At 37.7% G+C, this 26,117-nt stretch overlaps 1 protein-coding gene across 1 annotated transcript in view; it reads left to right on the forward strand.

Annotated features, from left to right (window-relative positions):
* The window catches only part of LOC145983332 (uncharacterized), a gene marked incomplete at its 3' end in the record, with an annotated part of 66,057 nt that overhangs the window by 6,798 nt on the left and 33,142 nt on the right, over nt 1–26,117 (forward strand). The window contains exons 2-3 of the mRNA XM_083116473.1: nt 1,883–2,266; nt 23,618–23,977. Of these exons, the coding sequence (XP_082972599.1) occupies nt 1,886–2,266; nt 23,618–23,977 (741 nt within the window). The remainder of the gene's footprint in view (nt 1–1,882; nt 2,267–23,617; nt 23,978–26,117) is intronic.

Raw genomic sequence — 26,117 nt, forward strand, 5'->3', positions numbered from 1 at the left:
TCGGCCTCTTGCCTTTTCATAAGCATCCAGTTTCCACAAACAGTCCCTACCACCTGGTTGTTATTCGCATGATGCATCTTTTTTAAACCATGCATCAAACTCATGCTGCGCTCTAATCACAGATCTGGACACCTCAAAACGGAGCACACAGAAAGCCTTCTCCTGCTATGATGCCATCTTGGAAAGTGACCCCGGTGCCTACCAGTGAGCATGAGAATCGAACTGTTGGTAGCATATAATAAACTTGGACAATTTCCGCTTCTGTCGGTGTAAGTTGCACCCGTTTAAGGTGAGAATAAATTTGTTATTAACTTTTGTAACCGCAACATTCTTTTGTGTATGCCCTGTATATTACCTTCTTGCATTTCATAGGTACATCCCTGTTCCATATTAATCTTCTAACACTTTGATAGAGTTCACCTCCCATTTGTCCTCTTCTGTTTCCTTCCTCATCTATTCTTCCACTTCTCTCAATTGTGCTTCCTAGATATTTGAAACTCTTCCGTGTCCATTTTTCTTCTTGGTACATTTCTGGCTCTGCTTCTTGTTGTTATTAGTACCTCCCTCTTTTCAGCGCTGAATTTCATTCCCGCTCTTCTGATTTCCTAATTCCAACTATCAAGCTGTCTCTGTACTACTTCTTCCCTGTTTCCCCATATTACTAGGTCATCAGCGAACAACAGGGCCTTCATCTGTTCCTTTCCTATCTTCTTCCCGACGTCTTTCTTAATTGTATCCACTGTAATTATAAAGATCAGTGGGGAAAGAGCACTCCCTGTTTTAGTCCATTACTTATACTGAACCACTGCATTCATCCCACTGGCATCTTCACACAGCTCTTGTTGTCCTTGTATGTGCTCTGAACTCTACAAACTATCTCTTCCTCTACTCTTCTCTTAGAGCCTTCCAAATCTTTGTTCTAGCCATGCTATCGTATACCTTTTCTATATCTAGGAATGCCATAATCAAATCATTTCCATACTCGCAGTAGTGCCTTTCCTGTAATTGCCTTATGGTGAATATCAGATGTACTGTTGATCTGCCTCTTCTAAATCCATACTGTGCCTCTCTCATGTTCAGCTCTGTTACTTCCCTTAATCTTTTCTCTAATATTTTCTCATACACCTTTGCTGAGTGGCACATTAGTGTTATTCCTCTGTAGTTTTTACATTCCTTTCTGTCCCCCTCCTTGAATATGGAAACTATTAGTCCCTTTATTCAATCTCTTGCCACACTGTTTTCAACACACTGTACAGCCACTGTACACCAATCACTCCTGCTCCTTGTTTTCACTGACACTTCATCTATTCCAGGTGACCTACCTCTCTTCAGTGCTTCCTCAACTTCTTTCCATGTGATACTCACTTTTTCTTTCCTGTTTTCTTTTTCCTTCACTTTTTCGTGTTCATTTCTTTTTTTCACATTTAGCAATTTCTCAAAATGATTTCTCCACATTCTCCTTATTTCTTCATCCTCTTCTACAATGTTTCCCCTTTCATCCTTTAGCTTACAGCTGTCCTCTTTCTCTTCTCCTTTATCTTACTAATCCATACAATACTTTCTTGTTCCCATAGCTACATCTTCTAGCACTGTGACCCATTCTTCCATCCACTTTCTTCTTTCCTCCTTTGCTACTGTTCTTCCCTCTTTCATCTTTTCCATGTACTCTTTTCGTGCATTTTGTGATTTACATTTAACCCATTTTCTAAATGCATAATTTTTGTTATTCACTGCCTCTCTAGTTCTTTCATTCCACCATTGTGTTTCTTTCTTTTCTTGCTTGTCCTTCCACATACCTTTTCAGCACCTCTCTACTAATTCTATTTTCGAAAATCGTTGATATTCTTTATCACTAATTCAAAGTTGCTTTTTATTCTTCCAGATTATGTACAGGACACTTCAAGAATATTTTGAAGATAATGATGACTATAGATTGTTTAGTGCTGTAGAAAGTTCATCTGAGAGGTTAGGCAGTGCCAACAATCATGTTTTTGTCAATGATAGTGTCAGTGAAAATGTGTCTCAAAGTGTTGTTTCACCAGTACTGGTTAGTAAACTTAAACAAAAAAACGAGGCTGTAGGCAGGCAAAGGACATCTGAGTTTCTTCCACCGAGTAACCAATCTGTATTGGATCTACGTGTTACAGACAGAGACTGCCCTAATCCACCTTTTTGGAAAAATAATCAGCGAAGGTTAACAACAAGTGGATGTGAAGAATCACGAAGACGTGACCAGGAAAGAACTTTAAATGGATATTTGCCTCAGGTGAGTTGCATTTAAATGATTTCTGATTCTCCCTTCTCAAGGAAAAATTTGCATAGACAATTAAGTTGCCGTTGACATATTGTAAAATATTACTCATTTCAGTTAAAACTTCATGTGCAATGTGGAGTATTTTTTTTAAATTTTTGTTACATGGCATTTCATTTTCGGGGGTGAAATGATAAATTCGGCGAAGATGAAAAATTGGAAACATCTGGTACCCGTTCATTCATGATCCAAGAACGAGCACAGATCCAGTAGAAGACGAATCAGTAACGCACGTGATGACTTGCAGTTACAGCCTGCAGTTTCTGTGGTTCAACGGACATTGCTCTGTGCGATGTTGCCATGATCCACGTACATCTTTACTCTCTTGAATAATATAATCTGTGCAAAATCTGTTTCGCAATGTGAATTGATATTGATAATGGATTTTAAAAACAGGTGCAAAGACCTTCAAAAAAGATCAATATTGTATTTGTAGGACTACCCAACACTAAGAATAAGTTGTTTCGCAAATTTGATAAGAACATTTTTTTTTACAAATTTTAATAATCTGAAAATTAACCCCTTCCCTGTGTTCGGCGTAATATTACGCCCTTACTCACTAAAACTTATTCTGTGTTGGGCGTAATATTACGCCCGCAAACATCTCTGACTGAAGTAACCTGTGTTGAACGGAATAATACGTTTTTTGTTGGTGAAACATGTGTTTTGCTAATGAAGAAACAATGACCTTTTATTTAGTTACTATTTTCAGTGCCGACAAAGAAGAAGAAGAAGTTCAGAGGAAAGTAAACTGTTTTTGTGTTATGCTGACAAAGTGCAAACATTCGTTGTGTGTCGCGTTTAGTAAGTTACTTTATGTACATTATTCGTGTTGCGTTATTTGAACTGTTGGTGATTTATTGTTGGTTTTGGTGTGTAAACTGGCAAAGAGGAAACGTGCCAAGTGCCAAGAAAAGTGTTCAAGTTCAGATTGTTTTTCTTAAGTTCGAGTTTCCTATCTAACTGTGGCGGTGACTGCCTCCCTACTTTTTGCCGCTTTTGCCCCCACACTATGCTAATTTTTTTCTACAAAGGGAAATATACTGTCTTTGCCCCCCCCCCCCCAGTTTTGGCACCTTCCCCCTACCCTCCCTGGTTTTGGAACCCAATGCACTGGTATCTAATAGTATTGTGAAACAGGATTGCAAAATATTTTTTCCCTCATACCTATTAAAGATATTGCAATGAAACTTGGTGGACGCATTACATATAGACCATAATATTTTTCAAGGATTATAATCGGGTACCTATATCCAGGGCCAGTCCAAAGGGCCCAAAAGTTACCAAAAGGGATTTTTCGGAGGGAAATTTCCCGAATTATCCCTGATTTCCCTTTCCTCATACTTGATGTACACACATGCGTGGTACTATTTGAAAGCCTGTTCTATTCGTAAGAGAAAGACGTATGAACCATGATACTTGGATGAATTGTGCTGAAGCAGTAGCTGCTTAAAACGTGTTTAAAACCTTTCTGCCTGCACTGTACTAAAATTTTATCATGATCGTACAACCTGTTATTTATTTATAGGAATTCTAAGTGAGTGGTCATTTGCAAAACAAGAAAAAAACAGCGGCACGATGATAAAACTCGTGTTTATGTAGGTCTACTGGTTAATTTTTAATTGAAGTCCAAACTCGAGTTTCTATAATTTTTGATACGGCAGTAAGTACCGACTGCAGGCATCACTCCAGCCAGTTACAGGGTGATGTGTGATCAACACAATGAACCCCCAATTGTTGTCGTAGTTTTCCATGACCAGGTTATGCTACTCATTCTTTGCCCCAATTTTCTCTCAATGGTGGGTGTTCAACGGTCCCATACACAGGCTAAAATCTCAGGAAAAAAGTTGTTAAGCTTCCCCCTGGGGACTAGAACCTTCACGTTTCCCGTAGTCAATGCCCAAAGCTTATGCGCAGCGATGGTGCAGGGTTTGAACTTAATTAGGACAGTTAAAAGCTTCCACTAAATATTATTTACAAGATACATTATGATATGAAGAGTGAGCTGTCACACTTTGCAGCAAGCAGCCATTCTTGGTTTATGGTCAGCTCAGGCTTGGAGCTCTGATAGATTTTAATTTAAGGCTCAAAGGACATCAGCTTGAAACCAGATGTTATTCGACCAGGTGTTGGATGCACTTACAGCGTGGCGACAAACTCGAAAAACTGCGAAAAGTGAGGGAATTTCAGAGGTCAAATCGACAAATGTTACTTGGAACTGTAGATGCGATGCAATGAACCTGCTAGGCAGGACTGTTATATTTGATGAACTCTTAAATATCACATTTAAAAAATGTACTGAATTATCAATTTTTTTCTTGTCTGTATGGGAGCAATAAGGAGTGGCCGCGGTGGCTCAGTCGGTAACGCGTCTGACTACCATGCTCAAGGTCCCGGGTTCGATCCCCGGCCGGTTCAAATCCGGGAACTTTTCTAACGGTGGAAGCGGCCCCGGCGCCTACCCAGCGTCGAATAACATGGGTACCTGGGGGAAACCCTGGGGGGTAAAGGCGGTCAGGGGCGTGATGCTGATCACATCACCCCCACTCACGACCGGATCAAGAAAGTGTGGGGCGTTACCCCCACACCCCCTATACGCCTTCATGGCGTGGTGCTATGCACAGGGGAACACTTTACCTTTTTTTTTTTATGGGAGCAATAAGGTGATGGAGCTTTCAACCAGATGAGGTTGTTCAGGGAGGGGGGCGGGGGACATGCAACCACTATGGCCCTATCCTACAGATGACCAACACCGTAGTATGGCATTTTGTCAGACATTCTGAAGGCAAACATCATTGGGCTTCACTGATGCATGCGATTTTTGTCGTATATCGCTATCCAAGTAATGTCGAATTGCTACAAAGTGCCTCTCTACGGCATCCAACAAAAAATGAATGCATGGCGCTCTTATGTAGAGTTGCAAAAAAGCCAGCTTTTTTGAATGGACTTTTTCTTGCTAAAAAGCTGGCTTTTTTGGAAAAAACTGGAAATTTTGCCTTTTTACCAATTACAGCTAACCTATTTCACTTGAAGTTACTGTTATCCAGCGCCGGCGCCAGGATTAATCATCAAGGTGTGCTGAGGGGGTGTGGAAAGAAATTTAGTGGGTGTGATGCTGCAAATAAAGAAAACCTGAAACACGCATGCAAACTCTCAAAACTGGGAGCAATCACAGGTTACTTTCCCTTGGTAGATAAGGTTTAGCATTAATTACTGAGTGAAATGAAATTATATGTTTGAAGTATATAACTTTAGATTGACATCCATTTTCCAGGGAGGCTCTATTCCCTTGCCCTCCCCCTGGACGTCCATGATGATAAGTATTAAGTCTTTCGTCTCCAAGAAAGTGGTCATACAGTGCAAACATTCAGATGTACGTTGCAGTCTTATTGAACTATGTAGTGAAATACAAAATAAAATTATCCTTGCCTTTAAAATCAATTTTTGAACCTTTTCAATGTAACCATCGGAGGTACAAAATACATAGGACATTAATATGTACCTTCCGTCTGCCACTTCAGGACAAAATGCGAAGTGCAGAGCAACTTCATCTTCGTTATAATCTGTTCTGTCGCACTATCCCAACGAACTGTAAAATTTCTTCATGAAAATTGGGGCTTTTCCTAACAGTATTTGAAAAAAGCCTGAAATTGTAGGATCACTAGACATGTTAGTTACATGGAGCAAATACATAGAACATATTAACAAGAAAACTACCCTTCCTGTTAGAACTTCCATTAAATACCTTTCCCAAGTACCACCTGGTGATACATTTGAAAGCAGCTGAAATTTTTGCTTCAGTGCGAGGAAGAACAAGGAGGCGGAAAATAAACCGTTTATCAACAATGCCAAAAAGAAAATAAAACATAACTCACATTAAGCTATAGATATTTATCTAAAACCAGACAGACAACTTGAAGAAACAAAGAAGAAATATTCAAAACAACAATGGTGACGAAATTTTTTTAAAAAAAAAACGGATGCTGACCTTTATAGAGGCTCCCGCCAGTACAGGAAAGTATGTATATCAGAATCTCTCTCAGTGCTGTCCTGTTGCAATAATAACAGTCTTACTTCAGTACCTAACATTTGGCGCTCAATATCACAACATGACATAATATGACACACTAAGAGTTACTGTTTTCAGTTGAACGTAGGGGGTGCGAAAGAAAATTAAGGGGTGCGCAAGCACCCCCTTGCACTCCCCTGCTGTTATGAGTTTACAGGTTTGTAGTGACATATTTTACAACTAGCTAAAAATGTTTACATGATGTAGCAGCCAAGACAGATATTGGCCAATCCCAGTGGGCATGTATTGCATAGTGGTTCGGATACAATTTTAACCCTAGCTTACCGATGGGGGGGGGGGGGGGGGCTTGCAGGCTTCCACCCTTATTTCTTTAGATTTTTGAACTATTTGAAAGTAAATTACATTGTTCCCTAGGATTTTCCCAATATTTCTGTACTACTTATGTTCATATAAACTTAAATGTATTTAGGAGGCAAAATGGATTTGATGGGCATATCAGGCACCATCTTTGAATGTGTCTCCTTCGATACACTCCTGCCGGTGACAGTGTACAATTGATTGGTAATGATGGTAATTATTATATTTAATAAACAACTGCACTTCTTCAAACAAAAAAGCATTAATAAAAAAATGTTATGGATTTTGTGAGTTTTAGTGAATGATAAAATATATGTGAGACCCTCGTGCAGTAATTGGTTATTATTTTTTTATTAATGATAGTAATTTTTGTGATTATTATAATTAATAAATTACTGCACATATGAAATCAGCAAAGGAAGCAGTGATTCAATAATAAAATGGTTTTCTGAATTTTAGTTAAAGGAAAAAATAGTGTGGGCCTGTGAGCTGCCCCAGATATCTAAGTTTCTTGTACGGCATAGGTAAGCTAACGTGAAAACTAAAGGTGTAGTCCTGATGAGCACATCTGACCATGAAATTGTAAAATATGAAACAAATGTTAATATCAAAATATTCGATGTTTCGTGGCAATTAAAAATCTTTACTGTTCACAACACACATGCAGAAGTATATGCATTACGTGAATGTGTTTATATATCCTATTTAACGTAGCTTTGAGATGGAAGCAACACGTGGCTCTTGCAAACCAACCCTTAGAAGTAATTGCAACCTTTTGAACTGAAGCAACATAATCTGCAAGTGTCGCTTGTTACTTGTCCTGTACAGTTTTCTCATAGAAGTTTCAGACAGATGCAACAAGTGACATGTGTCACTTGGAAGCAGGCCTTCAGTAATCTCAACCTTTTGAACCAAAGTGCGACAACGAGCTAATAATGTCACTCGCATGTTGCTCGGACTATACTGTTTTCTCAATGGTGTGCATTGTGCCACTTCGGTTTGTTGTTCTTGCATGCACTGTGAATGTTTAGCGTTATACTGAAGGAGACTGCGTCGCTTATCACCTGTGACTTCAGTCTGAAAGCTCCTTCAATGGCGTGCATCGTCGTCTTGGTCTTGTTTCTTTTTTTGTGCATGTGTGGTGAGTTCTTGCTTATAGACTGAATGGGCCCATGTCATTTGTCACTTCAATGTGACCCCCACCCCCCGTCGTAACTGTCATGAGTTGATTTGGTCTGAATGCTCTCTATACTTTACAAGATTGTTTGCTACTTTATCAGAGATTTAGAATAAATTTAGCCTGTAATTCACAGAGAACAAATGGCTCTCTATACTTTACAAGATTGTTTGCTACTTTATCAGAGATTTAGAATAAATTTCGCCTGTTGTTGATAGGTAATAAGAAGGGGTCTGATGTTCAATCCTCAGTGGAGGCAGAGTGCTTCGGATCTCATTTCAATCTGTAGGTCTACTCCAAATTAGCCAGATTTTATAATAGATTTTCTTTTTTCCATTTGCGGCCAATCTTATTTGCTTCTGCTTCAGTTTTAGTGCCATTGTTTTTCAACCAGCAGGCCGAAAAGATCCTTTGCACCCAGGGGTTGACAACTAATTTAAATCTAATTTATATTTGACAGCAAGTATATACATAATTGAACTATTTATTACTCTTTATGATTATGTCATAGTTCATATATTAATAATTAATATTAATTAAGGGTGCATATTAATTTACATATAAAGTTTAAAAGATCAGAAATGTATTTATAAGTGAAATTTTTGGGTTCAGGGCATCGACTTGTAAGAAATAAATGATTTAACCTCCTGTTATTAGTCGAGATCCGTTAGGTCTCCAATATGACATATCAAGGGAAGAGAAGGAATTTAAGCTTGTAGCTATAGAAGAATTAACATCAGGGTATTTATGACAACAGTAAAGGAAGCAATGATGAAGACCCAAGAAGAAAAGAAAGAAAAGAAACTCATCTTTAGGAGATAATATAAAGATGACATGATTGCAAGTTATATGCCCATAACAGAAATTTTCCAATGGTTGATCCTAAATAGAAAGAAGAATTTCTAATGATTGATCGTAAATAGAAAGAAGAATTTCCAATGATTGATTGTAAATAGAAATTAAGAAGTAGTTCCAATGACTGATTGAAAGAAAAAGAAGTCTTTCAACATTAAGAAGTAGTTTCCAATGATGGATTATAAGTAGTAGTTTCCAATGATTGATTGCAAGAAGAAGTTCCAATGATTGATTGAAAGAAGAAGTTCCAATGATTGATTGAAAGAAGAAGTTCCAATGATTGATTGATAGAAGGAGTTCCAATGATTGATTGATAGAAGGAGTTCCAATGATTGATTAAAAGAAGAAGTCTTTCAACATTAAGAAGAAGGAGTTCCAATGATTGATTGAAAGAAGAAGTCTTTCAACATTAAGAAGAAGAAGTTTCCAATGATTGATTATAAGAAGAAGTTCCAATGATTGATTGAAAGAAGAAGAAGCCTTTCAACGTTATAAGAAGAAGTTTCAAATGATCGATTGAAAGAAGAAGCCTTTCAGAATCGTAAAAATCCTAAAGTAGGAGCCTGTGAAATGTGAGAAGCAGCAGCCTAATGTATAGAATCATTACAATGTAGAAAGAAAAATAAACTTATTAACAATTAAAGGAAATTGTATAATAAAGAGAATACTATAAATTGTATAGATGTTTTTCCAGAATATATTTTCAGTTTAGACCTTTCGTAGTGGGTAAACCTTGTGTTTTATTTCAAGTATAAACATTATTACTCAATCCTAATAGCCCTAGGTATCTCTTGTTTCTACCCTGAGCTAAGCCGGCTCGTGCCAAATAGAATGTGGTAAGAGTTTAAGTGAGACCCCGAGCAGATGCCACAAAAGCCATTGTCCAATGTTACGAAAAATTTAAGGAAGCTCTTGTCGAACTAGGCAATGCCAAAGAAGAGAAGAGTATTGTAAGAAGTGAAGCGAACCGGCTCTCACGGCAGATGTCGTCCCTGGAAATTGCATTGTTAGTCATCTTGTGGAATGACATTTTAGAGAGATTTGATGCTACGAGCAAAACACTCAAGGATCCAATGTTAGTTCTTGAGTTTGCCATTGACATATAATCAAAAAGGAACTTGTTTTCTGAATATGAGGAGATAGCCAGAAGAAGTAGTAGCACAGAAGAGTACACTAAGGAACACTCCATCAGCGGGTGAGAAACGTCCAACTGTATCCTCTTGATTATGGAAATGAATCTCCAATCCACCTCTCGCCTAGTGAACATTTCTGAGTGGAAAGTTTTCTACCAGTGATTGATCAAATCACCTCATCACTCGCAGACAGGATTTTTCCCTATGAAACCGTCGCAAAGAGGTTCAGTATTCTAAATAAACTTGCAGTGGAAACTCCCATCACTGGCCACTCTAGGACCATAACAAAATTCAAGTATAATTCCCAGTTTTCAAGGTGAAATTTCCAAAACATTCAAGGCTACAAGCACATGTTTTCTCTATTCCAACATTACGAATTACCGTCTCTCAGCACCTACACACAATACAACGGGTCTGTGTGATTCCAATGCATCCAAAAATTCTAATTCATTCCAATTAAATGGTATATACATTTTAAAAAATAATTTTAGGTGCAGAGTTTACATTTGTCATTTCACATACGCAGTCTCGAAATACATTTACAAACACAAGTCACAAATGTTACGGAATATATTAATCTATGAAAAATTGTTAATTGTATGAATTTCAAACTTATATTTACCTAATCAACTTCATGACATCTTATCTTGCAATAATCTTTGTGCCCGTCAGATTGTTCTGCAAAGGACACTAACAAAGTAAACGGATTGAGAGAATTCTGTTTTATTTTCCGAGCAGCTTTCTTTTATTTTCCTTCCTCGATACTGTGAAAAACTTCCTTCGGGGCATTTTGAAATGTATGAATTAATTTGGATTAATAAAAATTGCAATTTTTCGCATCTACGGAGAAAAATTCACGCATAATTCCCAGAGCCAATAAATCACTCATAATTCCTAAAATTCAAGGAATTCCCGGTGAGTAGCCAGGCTGTGGAACCCTTGCTAGAGAATGAGCTGATACAGTTTGCACACCTAGTAAGCAGTAGCAATGTCAAACATCAGGAAGACATCCCAATTGAACTGTCTGTATAATATTGTATGTAAGAACCTGTTCCGCAGTCCATTTCCCAATGTCAAAATTCTCTTTAGAATGTATTTGGTCTTAATGGTAACAAACTGCAGCAGAGAAAGATCTTTCTCAAAAATGTAATTAGTGAAAAACAGGCTTCGTTCTGCCATGGGACAACATCGCTTATCCAATCTTTGTTTACTAAGCATTGAACATGAATTTCTTCGTGAATTGGACTTCGATGATATAGTAGATGAATTTTCGGCGAAAAAGGCAAGAAAGTGTGTGTATTGTAAGTGTTAAGCTTTCGGGAATTTTCATGAAGAAAGTGTAGTTATCACAATTTCCACAATGAACCTGTCTGTAATTGTCCACTAGATGGACCGTGCGTATGTAGTGACATATTTATTCTTAATTGTAAATAATATCATTTATAATAAATTATGTACGTAAGTACAGTCTATTGCTCAGTTCTGTTTCCTTCTGAACCCCTTAGTATTTACTATATGGTGTAGTTACGGTGTTCACTCTTTATAATATAGGCTACTGTAGACATTTAGAAGCAGAATTTTACTGCTGCTAAAGCGCTACAATTTTCATCCTGTAACTTTATTTTACTGCGCTATTCTCCTTGCAAACCTATCTCCGATATGTTCGATTGTGAATGACTACTGTTTCTAAAATCACATCTACCATTTCAACTACTGAAAATTGCTGGTTAACATATTGAGCTAATAAAGCTCCTAGTAAAAAATAATATTAAATGGGGGGCCCCCACAAAACATTTTGCCCAGGGGCCTCCACAAACCGTGATACGGCCCAGCTTGGATAATGAACAGAATCCTTATTAATCATTATTTTTAGAAAATAAATCCTTTTGACATTATGTTTTAAACATTTTATAGGTAATTCCACGTGAAATCATCCAATTGAAAGACAAAAAGTTGCTTCATAGTCACAGATTTGCTTCCAACATTTTTTACTGATAGATAATTGGTCCAATATGACAAATATGTAATATTGGACTTGTCCAACAAATATGTTGAAAGTTACACATTTTTGAAAATTTTAAGATTTTCCAAAATTGGGTGGGTAAATGAACGCACCACATGACACAAAATATGCAATATCTCGGAAACTATCTGGAGTATTGTGATGATTTAGGTATTGTTGGAGAGGAGAAGGACAGTCCTAACAGAAAATAACTGTGTTACCATTTTTACTTGCTCAGAAAGTAGAAAAAAAAATTAAAGGAAGTAATGTGTTGTGATAAAAAACACTCCACTTTGGGTAATTGTTTGATAGGGAATCCCAGGTTTTACCACAATGAAAATTGTTACACAACATAATCAATACATGTTCAACATAATATCAATAAATCAGAAAGGTAATATTTTTCATAGTAAGAATCTCACAGGTTTCAGTATTGGCTGTATGAACCAATGTTTCCACTTGATTTTTTTAAAAATGATCCTAAAACACACTCAAATTACCACTAATATGAGTGAGTACACATGATATTTTTAGAAATGTTGAATATGTGGGAGAAGCATTACTATGATGTTTATCCACTTCTAGCTCACAGAAATTGTACTAACATCAGAGTTTTTGTCCAGAATGTGTGTGGGTCAGTCCATACCGAATAGTCCAGCACTGGTTACTTGACCATTTTTAAGAATGTTCATATTTTTGTGATTTTAACCCCAATACAGGGGTAGTTCAAAGCAGGCATTATTTTTCCAAAGCTTGACTTCATTTAAAAATGGTGACCATTTTTTTTTGTGACTCTCGGCTTTTGCATACAGTTGAGATAATTATAACAACTCAGCTAAGAAAAAAAGATAGCTATGTCCTGTATCCTTTTTCACAATTTCAAATGCAAATGGCTGAAATTAAGGCCAAAACTGATATTCAATTTTGAAGAAAAATCAAATTGTAGTGTTTTCTTTAGTATAGAAGTAATGTCACATCAAAGCTATAATTTTTTTTATTAGAGGAAATATATACATCCAAAGTTTTGGCAGAAAATATTTGAGCTCTGCTACTGGTTTCCTCTTTTAATTATAGTTCTTTGAAAATGTTAGTTTTTCATTTTTTTTTTCAGAATTTGAGCCCTAAATCTCTTGTGGGGGACCTAATAGAAATTTGATATTTACAGCACAAAGAGTACTCTATGAGAGGTACCTGTAAAAAAATTTTGAGATTGATATTCCATAGATTACAGGGGAAATTTGGGCAAAAAAGGTAAATTTATGTTGTTAGTTACAAAGAAATATTTACAAATTTTTCAAAATCGTCTTTATTGAAACATTGTCTCATTTTCTTTTCATGTTCTTCTTTTTCATTATTACCATCTTGTTCTGTTTGTTTGCTTTCATGATAATGATTTTATTTTCCTTCATCCATTCTTTTGTTTTCTTCATATTCTCGTGTAATGTATTATTTTTTTCCCCTTGTGCTGAATTCATTTCTTAGCATTGAAAAAGTCAAAGTTGACCAACTAAATGCTATAATAAGACGAGTACATGAAACCATAAATACCAGTTGGATAATTAATGAGGAAGAGAGACTGAAAAATCCCAGTAGCATTTGGACTTGCAAAAACACACAAAGAGAATATTCCAATGAGACCCATTGTGCCAATATACAACCATCCAGCATACAAATTAGCCAAAAAGTCTGAGAACAATAACAAACCTCAGGAAGAAAACAGAATTTGCAATAGAGAATTCCAATGAAGTAACCGATATTTTGAAAACAATAGAATGGGATGAAAATTATGATCCAGTAAGTTTTGACATAAAAGAATTGTACCCCAGTGTTCCAAAAGAAATTGCTTTGGATTCCCTCGGAAAATGGTTACGTGAAGCAAAGGTGGAAGAACTAACAATATGGAACATAATAAGATGGGTAGATGTGTGCAAAAGTCATAGTGTGTTTTGTTTTGGAGGAGAAGTATTTAAACAGAAGGAAGGATTAGCCTTATCATGTTTGTTAGCCAATATATGTATACATTGGATAGAGAAGGGAGCAATGGAAACCTTGAAAAATGAGGTGATACTGATTCGTGGATGATGTGATCTTCGTAGCCAAAATCAAAGAAACAACAGAAGATTGAATGAAGGTCATGAAAGGTTAAAGTATACAAAAGAGGAAATGGACAATGGAAAGATTAACTGCTTGGATATAACCATTGAAGTGAAGGGAAAAGGACTTGAAACCGTGGTGTACCAAAAAAAGTTAGCGGGGAGAGTAAATCCACAAGGAATATGCACATGAAAGGAGAACCAAAGACAACATTTGGGAGAATTTTGTACAGAGAGCAACGAGATTATGCAACAACAAAGCAGAGAAATGAAGTGGATAATGGAGGCAGCACTGGAAAATGGATACAAAGCAGGGGATATAATTCACATCATAAGAAGAACAGAGAAGAAAATGGAAAAAGAGACAAACAATAAAGAAAAAGAAGAAAAGGATAAGAATACACAGGAAGAGAAGAAGTATGTGAGTGTACCATTCAAAAAAAAGATGGAGAAAAAGATAAGAAACATCTATGCAAAGTATGGACTACGCAGCTTTCAGCCCACCAAAGAGCAATGAGAAATGGTTTAATGAATACAAAGGAGAGAAGGAGAATGATGAATTGGCAATGGCAGGGTTATATGAAGTAGAGTAGAAGCAAATACCGTGTCATTCTACAGAAGGATGGGGATCAGAACCAGTCACTTCCACAATTAATCAATGGGTAGTGGCGTGACGTGAGATTTTTAAAAGTGTTACCGGTTATCAGTAGGACATTTAAGGAAGGAGCCGTAAGGCTTGGGTGCCTCCCCATCTCATGCCACCCCCCCCCTCCATTTCTTCCAAGTAGTTCGTATAATAGTATTCTGGTACGACTGCAATTCAATACTAGATTTTGGTATAGTTATTAAAATGTTGGCATAAGCACTGAAGTGAAATCGCAAACATTGGTTGTTGACACGATAAACATTAACCTAATAAAGAAATACTTAATTTGATACTTACAGAAACATCGAAGTAATTAACACCGCTTGTTAATTAATTGACAACGCCCGAAAACAACGAAAGACACCACTCACAAAACTCGCACTGCACAGTCCCTCCCGCCAACCGTTGTTTACTTTTGTAGCATGTGAAGCACCCTCCTTGCCCCCTCCCCTCTCAGCATCAGCGCTTCCCCAATAGACAATATTTCCTTCGGAACCTTACACTGCAAGAAATCCAGTTCTACTACTGTTGCCATCTTAGTTCTTTTGAAACCAGATTTGCCCAAATCGCGAAACTTTTCATTTCAAATAAGACGTATGTAGAGTAGATTTAGTCTTCATCTGTTTCCTAACTACTCCCACTTCCATGTTTCGCTAAATCCACAGAAATCTCATTTCTCACACCACTACTATTTCGTATATTTTACGTTCCTTTCTCGCTTTATAGGATAATTGTGACGATAATGATGCATGGTGAACTATTGAAATAAAAATTATTATTATTTTGTGTATGTAATTACTAATTTTTATAATTATGTAAGTTAAAGAATAACAACAAACATTGAAATAACCATTTCTTGCTGAGGATTCAAACCTGCGACACCTGACACTTCAGAGCATGCTAAGATAACAATCGGGAAATTATGCTTCTAAGTAATGTTTTCACCCAAAAACAGTGCTGCTACATCAAAAACATTGCTTCAATCCGAAATTATCACATTCCTGCGACAACATATGTCAATCTCAATAGGTCTTTCAACAATTATGACAAATTCCTGTAACTGAAATAATATTATATGTGTGAAATATAGAATTTTAGGTTGACATTTTTAGGAGGAAAGCGGACCACCTGACCATCCCCATCCTTCTTGCCAATGATGCCGAAGAAGGACAAAGAGGACTTTTGTAATTGCTGATATTTAGTGTAAATACAAAATATCACTTGGTAGTTTGCTTTTCCCCAGTGTGATTTGATATTTTTTTATTTTGATTTGGCATTTTAAGTCCACTTTATGCACAGTAAGGCTAATTGGGACTGGACCTACAGTTTAAAGTAGGATCCGAACCACATGTGCCTCCACCGGGTATCGAACCCGGGTTCCCTTGATTACATGGCAGCAACGCTACCACTGCACCATCGTTACCCAGTGTGAGTGGACACCTTCAGAGTAAGATAGACCCTATTAGGCAACTTAGCGCTTTTCTGTCAATCGAATATGGCAACACTGATCTGTATTCGGTAAGGATCACCGGCAACTGTGGTGGCTAAACAGGCATGGCAATAACCTGCCTTCTCCTCCCGCCATAACAGTATTTGCCGCTACGCGAAGTCTTCCTTGCGGTGGCTCAGGGCCCTTTCCTCATGTTGCCTGAGGAAGGTACTGGATCAGTCCTCCTCTTCGCTTTTGCCGGTGTCAGAAAAAATGTCAGTCTGCAATATTTACTTTACGACAATATTACCAGTTTATGTATGTAATGATATTTTAAGACAGGTTCTTCAATTCTTTATATTAGCGGTTACATGCACACCACGCCTCTGTCAATGGGTGATGTAACTTATTCATCCCCGATGATGAGAGCACTTGTCATTAACATGTCAAGTTAAACGCTTGGCAGTGGGAAAGGCACAACTGTAACTAAACAGCTTAACAATTGGAAAAGACAATGGTCACTCATTGGGTTTTATGAACCTTTGAACCTGAATCATGGCTGGGTTAGGATAATTACCTGTCTATCTGAAGAGTTATGATAATTTCGAAGAAAAAAATAAACTAAGTCCTCTCTAGGCTTCGTTGCAGGTTGATCGGGACTCGCCTCACTCTCCCTCCACTCTTTTCTCCAAGCTCCTCTCTCTCCTCAATCCAAATCAAAAGTCAGTCTCTTCTTAGTCTGTCTCACCTCTATATCACCCAGGCCATGGAAACCTTCCTCCATGCCGAATCGTGATTTTTACTACCTCTATTGCAAACAGCTGACTCCATAGGCTGATGGAACTTGCTATATCCTGAATACATCAGGAAGTTTGCAAAGCACAACACTGCATTATTTACATATCACAGAGGTTGAGACAACTGAGATAAACAAGTGAATGCCCTGGTCAACATGAAGCATCAGAGAGGCTTTAAATAAAATATAATCTTATGGATTGATACGATACATAGGGGAGACAGTGTGAAGCATCAATGACAGAATTAAACAACATAGAAGATACATTAAAGAGGAAGATCCAAGAACATCATTGAGTGAGCATATGTTGACATATGGGCACAAGATTAAGAAGGTACAAATGAAGGAGAAGAGGGAAAACAAAATAGAGAGAAAAGTGGCAGAAACAAAACACATATGAATAAACAGGGGGGAGGGGGAAAGTAAACAAAAATGAAGGGGAAATTGGAATGAAATTGGTGGAGCTGATAAAAAAGCATGTGGAAAGTAAGTTGGTTAAGTTTCCTGGGCCACCTTCCATTTTCTGCACAAAAATGGAAAATTTCAACTTTCCAGGTGAGTTAAAGGAGATGACCAGTGCCACCAGAAGGAGGAGGGGAGGGAAGACAAGAAGAGTAGGTTACAGTATGGAGGAAAGGGGGAGAAACAGCCAGCTATAACACCTGCAAGGAAAAACCAGTTAACTTAGGAGGTAATAAGGACACAGTTATTCATTCCTTAGAAGTGTAGAGGGACTAGCCATGTGAGGTTGTGTTATTGTATGTACATCTTAGTGTAGCTTGAAAAAGTTCTGGGAAACCAGAACGAAACGTTGCAGATAAAATAAAATAAAAACCACTAAAAATAACTGTGTTAGATTATTTTACATACATACATATACAATATAGGCAATATCAGAAACAAAAAAAAATGTATATTTACGTATAAATTTTTATTTGCTTTAATCTAATTTGTTCTAATATTTGGTTCGGGTATAATATTAGGTATGTCTCAGTGGCATGGCGTGGATTTTTAAAAGCGTTACCGGTTATCAGTAGGACATTTAAGGGAGACTTAGGCACCTCCCCACCTAATGCTCCTTCCCCCAATATCTTCCAAGTAGTTCATATAATATTAATCTGGTACGTATGCAATTCAATACTAGATTTTGGTAAAGTTATTAATCAGAAAAAAAATGTTGACATAAGGACTAAAGTGAAATCGCAAACATTGGTTGTTGACACAATAATACGTAATTTGATACTTACAGAAACATTGAAGGCTACTTATAGAACAGATCAATCCGATTTTGAAAATAGTTATATGATGCTGGGATCCCAGGTTCGAAACCTAGCTTGGGCATGGGTGTTTGTGATGTCTATTCATCAATTTAATCATATCATCACTCATCCCCATCTTCGCAAATTTGCCCAAAGCAGCACAAGCGAAGCAAAATCAATCAAATCAAATCAAAAAACCTTCTATGATGCTGTCATAAAGAAAAGTTTTTCATTTGAATTTGAATTTTTGGGTGAGTCATGGTCATGGTCCATGTTATCCACATCTGAATTCGACACGCTTTTTTTTTTCACCCGAAAATAGAGTACTTGGCCAACAAAAGAGTTTCGACAACTGCACATATCCACATAACCACGAAACATTGAAATGTCGGTCATATCCAGCAGACGACTTGGTTTTTAAATCGTTCAAAATAGGCTTTGGCCTCCCTTTCGCCACAATTTCGATTTTTTCTGCAAAATAACGAACCGAAAGATTGCTTCAAAATATCTTCTATCGCACGATTACACACACTGTCCAGATAGGATGAACCCGCCACCTCGGAACTCGGAGCAAGCTTCATTAATTAATTGACAATGCCCGAAAACAACATAAAGACGAAATACACCAGTCACAAAACTCCCACTGCACAGTCCCTCCCACAAACCGTTGTTTACTTTTGTAACACGTGAAGCACCCTCCTTGCCCCCTCCCCTCTCAGCATCGGCCCTTCCTCAATATTTCCTTCGGAACCTGCAAGAAGTCCAGTTCTACTAATGTTGCCATCTTAGTTCTTTTGAAACCAGATTTGCCCAAATCGCGAAACTTTTCATTTCAAATAAGATGTATGTAGAGTAGATGTAGTCTTCATCTGTTTCCTAACTACTCCCACTCCCATGTTTCACTAAATCCACTGAAATCTCATTTCTGACACCACTACTATTTCGTATCTTTTACGCCCTTTGCTACCTTTAAGGCTTTCGCTTTATAGTATAATCGTGACGATGAGGATGAATGGTGAATTATTGAAATAAAATTATTGTTTCTTTGTGTATGTAATTATTAATTTTTATAATTACGTAAGTAAAATAATAACAACGACCACTGAAATAACCATTTCTTGCTGAGAATTCGAACCTGCGGCACCTGACACTTCAGAGCGTGCTAAGATAAAAATCGGGAAATTATGCTTGTAAGTATTGTTTTCACACAAAAACAGTTCTACCACCTCAAAAACATTGCTTCAATCCGAAATTATTGCATTCCTGCGACAACGTATGTCAATCTCAATCAGTATTATCAACAATTATCACAAATTCCTGTAACCGAAATAATATTATATGTGTGAAATATAAAATTTTAGGTTGACATTTTTAGAAGGACAGCGCACCCCTTTACCATACCCATCCCTCTCCTCTCCTTCTCGCCCATGATGTCGAAGGACAAAGAGGACTTTCATAATCACTGATATTTAGTGTAAATACAAAATATCACTTGGTAGTTTGCTTTTGCCCCAGTGTGATTTGATTTTTTAAAATTTTGATTTGTCGATTTAAGTCCACTTCATGAACAGTAATTCAAATCGGGACAGTTTAAAGTTGGATCCGAACCACTTGTGCCTCCACCGGGTATCGAACTCGGAATCCTTTGATTATAAGGCGGCGACGCTACCACTGCGCCATCGTTCCCCAGTGTGACTGGACGCCTTCAGAATAAGATAGACCCAATTAGGCGACTTAGCTCTTTTCTGTCAATTGGATATGGCAACACTGGTATGTTTCCGGTAAGTATCACCGGCAACTGCGGCGGCTAAACAGTCATGCCATTAACCTGCCTCCTCCTCCCGCCGAAACAGTCTTTGCTGCGACGGAAAGTCTTCCTTGGGTGAGCTCAGGGCCCTTTCCTCATGTTGCCTGTGGAGGGTACCGGATCAGTCCTCCTCTTCGCTTTTGCCGGTGTCGGAAAAAATGTCAGTCTGCTATGTTTACTTTACGACAATATTACCAGTTTATGTACGTAATAATATTTTAAGACGGGTTCTTCAATTCTTTATATTTTGGTGTTACCTGCGGTAACAGTGGCTACATGCACGCCACGCCTCTGGTATGTCTGTTTGTTTGAAAATTCTTCCTTTTTTAATTATAAAATAATATATTAGAGGGCCGTTTACTAGAAAAATACTTTCTATAAAAAAGAAAACATATAGCTATATGTATGGTGCAAAAAACATACAAACAATTTTAAGCGTGTTTTTTTTTAAAAATTACTTTAAATCACTTTAAATGAAAATAATGGCTTTTATCCACCCTGATACAAAAGGAGATATTGATATATTTTTTATTAATACATTTTATTCATTCAGGAAAGATTAAATATTTCATTTGGAAGTTCTTGCTTCTTCCCTGCAAAACTTCATCACCACCTCAGGGAGGCATGCTACACAGTTTAAATACCATTGGACTAGACAACTGCGGCTCCATATTTATTTATCGTAGAACTTGGAAGTCGGCCATGTTCAAAAGATCTTCCAATTTTCCATCTTGAGGCAAAGCTGTTTATTCCGCATGATTTTAGCATCACTAATGCACTAGATGCTACATTTTATTGATGTGAAATGAAAAAATACCTTTTAATATCTAATAAATTATATTTATTGTAAATGTATGGACTTTTGTTATTAATATCTTGTGTTTATGAAACGATAGACAACGTCCTGCACAGCTCATGGTCTGCAAGGGGTAGGGCACATTCAAAATATAGGCTATATCTTAGAACTAATGGAAGTCATACCAGCGGCATTTAATATATATCATATTAAAAATACTTTAGAAAAGTTCACCTTGTTATATAATATTTCTTGTGTATCAGTTCTATTCTCCTATTTTTGGCTGTAGCAAATTTCTCAGTCAATGTGTCTTTTCCGTTTAATAAAATGCACAGAAAACAAAAACACAAAAAAAGGGGTGGGAATTAGCTACAGGACACCCGCACATGCGTTCCCACTTTTCGTATATATTTTTATTAAAATTTCTGTTGTATGTTGTGTTTTTTATCTTTGAACACTTGATTTAAGCAAAACTGTGGTTTTGGACACGTCAGTACAGCGCCTTGAATAACGTAGTGTGGAAAATGACCCAAGAAACTGGTTCCCCAGATGGATGAGAAACACAGATGGCAGTGCGATCAATGTCGGTGCTAATTTTTTTATGAAAGTAATGCAGCTTTGTTAGTTTTTGGAATATATTATGTAGATTTGTTTGTCTTGAAAGGCGGTGCGTGAATTGATGGAAACAGTTATATTTGTGGAGTGATTTGCAGTCACGAAATGACATTAATTTGGAAAGAAAAGTAAAATAAAATTAATAAATAGCATGCGTAACACAAGAAGAAACATCGCAAAGTGATTCCGGACGTCAGGTGCTGGATTGTGTACTAGAGTTTTATTTTTCTATGTTATTAGAATATAAATAGTATCCTGAGAGATATTTCATACCGAGGCGACAAACCACAAGTGTCGCTTGGAAGCGAGCAGTCCGTAATCAATGCTGCCTTTCGAACCGTAGGGACACAAGCTCTGACTGCACCGTTTCCTCAAGGAGATTTTACACCAAAGAGACATGCGACAAACAATACGAGGATTTCACACCAAAGCGACACGGGTCCTTCGGTCCAAGGCAACTTTCACACCGAAGCGACACATGTTGCTTGGAAACGAGCCAATCAAGAGCAACATTTCACATAGTAGTAGCATGATGGGAAGCACAGGCCAGCGTTTGGTTGGTGAAATCCTCAAGCGACAAGTGTCGCGTGCCCCTTGTCGCTTTGGTGAGCAATCTCCCTAAAGCAAGACACTCATTGCATCGTGCATGCGCGAACAACAAACCACGGCAACATGTTGCAAGCTATTGAGGAAATGACCCAGTTTGAGCGATGCACAAGCACCAAAGCGACACATGTGACTTATCGTGTCGCCTAGATCTGTTTCTGTAATGTGCAGTTTTTCGTGTCGCCTATGTGTTGTTCGCAAAATTAGCAGCGAACGCTTGCCAATAGACTGAAGGCACCATGTCGCTTGTCACTTAGTTGGGAACTCCCCCTGTAGTGCGTCGCTTCGGTCTGAGCACCCTTCCTTTAAGGAGCTTTCCGACCGAAGTAACAAGTAGCACACGAATATGCCATATGAACGTGTCGTTTGCTATCTGGACCCTCATGTGCAATGAATGCTATTTTACAGTCTGGAAGTGTGTGTCACTAGTGTGACAGTATGAACATCCCGTGTCGCTTGCCCCATTGGTTTGAAAGTTTCCTTACGCTCATGTCGATGGCACTAAGAAAGTTTTGTGGGGTTCCCCTTGTCGTTTCATGGAATCATTATCATCATCACCGCAATTAGTTTAAAGTGGAAGAAAAGAGACAGTAAATATCCAAAATACAAATGCTTCAGTGTGTATATCTTTAAAAGAAATGATGATGATAATAATAATGAACCTAATTCATACACAAAAATTAAGTTGCCAAGAGCATTCCACGCATATTTTTTCTCCCGTATTATTAATGAAAGTATGACGATAACAGGACGTGGTCGACTGTGTAGAATGTTCGTTAATATCTTCGCGACCACTGTACCAAATATCATAGCAATTATCACATTCATAGAAATGCTTCATGTAAAAGAATCAGACGCAGCGAAAACTCCATTTACTTCCATTATAAGCAGACGAATACCAAGCACCAGGTTCAACACGAGCGCCTCTAGCGGATCATTTTCGAGTGGAACCAGCCAGAGTGCGCAGAACTGTACCATTTTCCACACTACGTTATTCAAGGCGCTGTAACGTCAGTAAAGAACTTACGAAATAACAGCAGTTTATGGAAACTTTTCAAAGCACATCGAACCTCAACAAGACTTCCCCACCTCCATCTTCCAAATCACCTCCCCCCAATCCCTTTTGTTCGGTAAGGTACAACAAATGAACCCAGCCGCCATCTAGCGGGAAACCGAAAGACCACCGCAACTGTTGAGTCTCAGCGATATTGTAGCCATTCGGAATGAAGACACCCATAACCCCCCTTCCCTCCCCTGGACCTCTCTCTCGCAGCTCAGAATGGAGGGATCAAAGAGGGATGATGATTAAGCAGCGAGGCAGGAAGTCCACAGCCAGAATGTGACCCTTGCTAGGTTGTCAAGTTTCGTCCAACCCACTGTAGCCGTCTTCGCACCGATAAAGAGTGCATGCGGAAAAGCAAATAAAATACAAGTGTTGCAAACAAGCATAAATTGTTATAATTGTAGTTCTTTTTAGATACATAATGGATGGAGGGGCACGTGACCCTGTGACCTAAGGGTAGAACCACGTCAGCTTCAGGCTAAGGTAACAGAGATACATTACTTCCCCATAATACATCTCTGTGCGCTCAGTACAACAGAAAACATTCATAAACAAAGTAACCTTCACACACTATGTATCATTTTTCAGTTTCTAGCAGGGTATGGAGCATCATGTGTGACTGTTTTTGCTTTTTCTTTTCAGTTTGATCGTCGTTCTATGCCCTCACTTTCTGAAGATAGCGAGGATGTCAATCAAAGGAACAGAGTGAATGGTAGAAGTTCATTTAGTGAACGTGGTGATCACCATCGGTTCCGTGTTCCACAACATAGAAGCAATAATTACAGACGAAAAACTCAGTCAGTAAGAAGTTTTGGGTCTTATAATCCTTCCAAGACCTCGTGGAACAGGCATCATGCATTCAGAAATAATAATTTCTTGGATACAAGTATAGGAAGTCGATCAGGATCAAGCACATCTTCGTGGAGGCGACGACCAAGGCTATCAAGTAGTTTCTTTCAAGATGGTCGGGAACTGGATTATGTTGTGCAAGATGTGCCTCAGGTGGGTATTTCTTGTACACAGACTTTGCATTGTTAGCATTCAAAAGGATGTAAATGCCATGAATATTTTTAACTCCTTTATGAAGTATTACTTAGTGAAATAAATGTTAACTTGTAACTTTGCATGTATAAGAGCTTCTTCAACAGGGTTGGTAAAATTTGTATTAATCAAGAACCGAAAAAGTCATGTTTTAAACAAATAAAAATGTTTAAAACATAATGCAAAGGAGACTTTTTCTAAGAATAATGATTAATAAGGAATCTGTTAATTAATCCAAGGAAGGACCATGTTCCTAGTTATAAAGTAAACGTTTGACTAACTTCTTAAAATACTTATTGTTAATGTTAAAACTCGTATGTAGACTGTTCAAGAATCTTGAACTAATACACAGTTACCAGGCCCCACTCTATCCATGTGCTAGCTACTCTCACAGGGCTACTCTGTTTTTCGAAATACATTTTTATGTGAATGGAACAAAATATTGCCATTAACAACTATGTGCAACACATTCAGTGAGCAAGAAAACTGTTTCATCCATATAATATTCAATTTTAAAAATGTTTGAAACACTTGTAAAAAAAGCATAGCCAGTTGTTTTATGGCAGACCATGGGTATTCATCACTTACTTTTCTTTGTTAATTGAATATATATTTTCAGATTTCTTTGCAAAGTAAACAAAATGACATGGAAGGAATGAAAAGACAAATTACAAAACACACAAATAACCACAGACTCTCAAACACCAAGTATAAAAATGTGTTTTAAACAAGTTTAAGGAAAAATATGTTCAAAACACTAAAGAGAAAGCTGTGCGTTTTAAATGTTTAAAACAAGTTGTTTTAAACACTTTTTAACGATGCCAACTCTGTTCTTCAAGTATAGGGATCTATATTCACATGGTAACTCCCTGAAGGAAATTCTCCAATGAGAAGAATAGTCGAGTAATAAAACCTTGTATGTTTTCCTTCTCCCCTTACCTGTGCCAACTGTAAGTTTCTCATTTTCATTTTTTGATTTTGTTAGCTTACAAGTCAATCCTAGGCTTCAGTTCCATAAGCGTACCCTCACTACGGACCTGAAGTTTGATGCAGGTTGATGTTGCAGGGGAAAGATCGTTTCATCTCATTGCACTTAGATAATGTAACAATATTTCGTAAGCTGTTTTGAGTAGATTAAAGCAGGCTAAAGGAAAATAGAACGGGATGTTAAGGAAGGTGTACACATGATCAAAAACACAAATAATCTCAACGACAATGTATGTTCAAATCTTTATTTATCATTGTATAACACAGTTAGCCATTAGTCTAAACAAACAAGAACTTACCAGCACTACTTGCAAGACCGTAACGACATCTTCCGGAAGACACAGCAAAGTAGCTCCAGCGGAACTTCAACCGCATCCCCTTCGTTGTCGCTCGGCCAGCCCTGCTGTCGGACATGGAGTCGAAAGCTCGTACAAACTTGTAAAGTGTTTTTATCATGCTGTTTGAGTGTTTTGTGTTGTTTTTAACAAATATTTCTTTCATTCCTTTGATTTATCAATTAGAAAAATTTTGACCATCATCAGACATCATCAGAGGGTAGAGAAATGAAGCCAAAGTAAGGTAGCTGAGTGCAAGTAGGAATTGTTGTGCAAAGTCCATTTATGGAAGCACACTTTTCTGGCTGATTCTGAATGATTTATGTTGACAACTAATTATTAAAATTTGTTTGAAATATTGATCAGTATTAGTGGGTAAGTATTCCCACTCAAATTAATAAAATAACCGTGGCACAACAGCCCTTGAGGGTCAGGGCCTTACTTCTGACTGCTGGCCTCGCTTCCACATGCCTCAGCAAAGACCATCCAACTAGTTACAGGGTGACGTGTGGTCAGCACGATGAAACCCTAGTTGTTGTAGGTTTCCATGCTTTTATGCTTCTCATTCGTAGTTCCCCAATTTCCTCACAATGGTGGGTGGCCGCTGGTCCCATACACAGGCCGAAATCTCAGGAGAAAAGTTGTTACGCTTCCCGGTGACTCAAACCTGCCTGCATCCCGTAGCGAGAGCCCAAAACTTGCACCTTAGATGGAATTGTGCAGGAGTTTTTATGCAAAAATGATGCAAAATGAAAAGAATCTTCAAAGTTTGCATAAAT

This window comes from Lepisma saccharinum, unplaced genomic scaffold, assembly GCF_977018435.1.
Source record: "Lepisma saccharinum unplaced genomic scaffold, izLepSacc3.1 HAP1_SCAFFOLD_807, whole genome shotgun sequence".
Taxonomy (NCBI): domain Eukaryota; kingdom Metazoa; phylum Arthropoda; class Insecta; order Zygentoma; family Lepismatidae; genus Lepisma; species Lepisma saccharinum.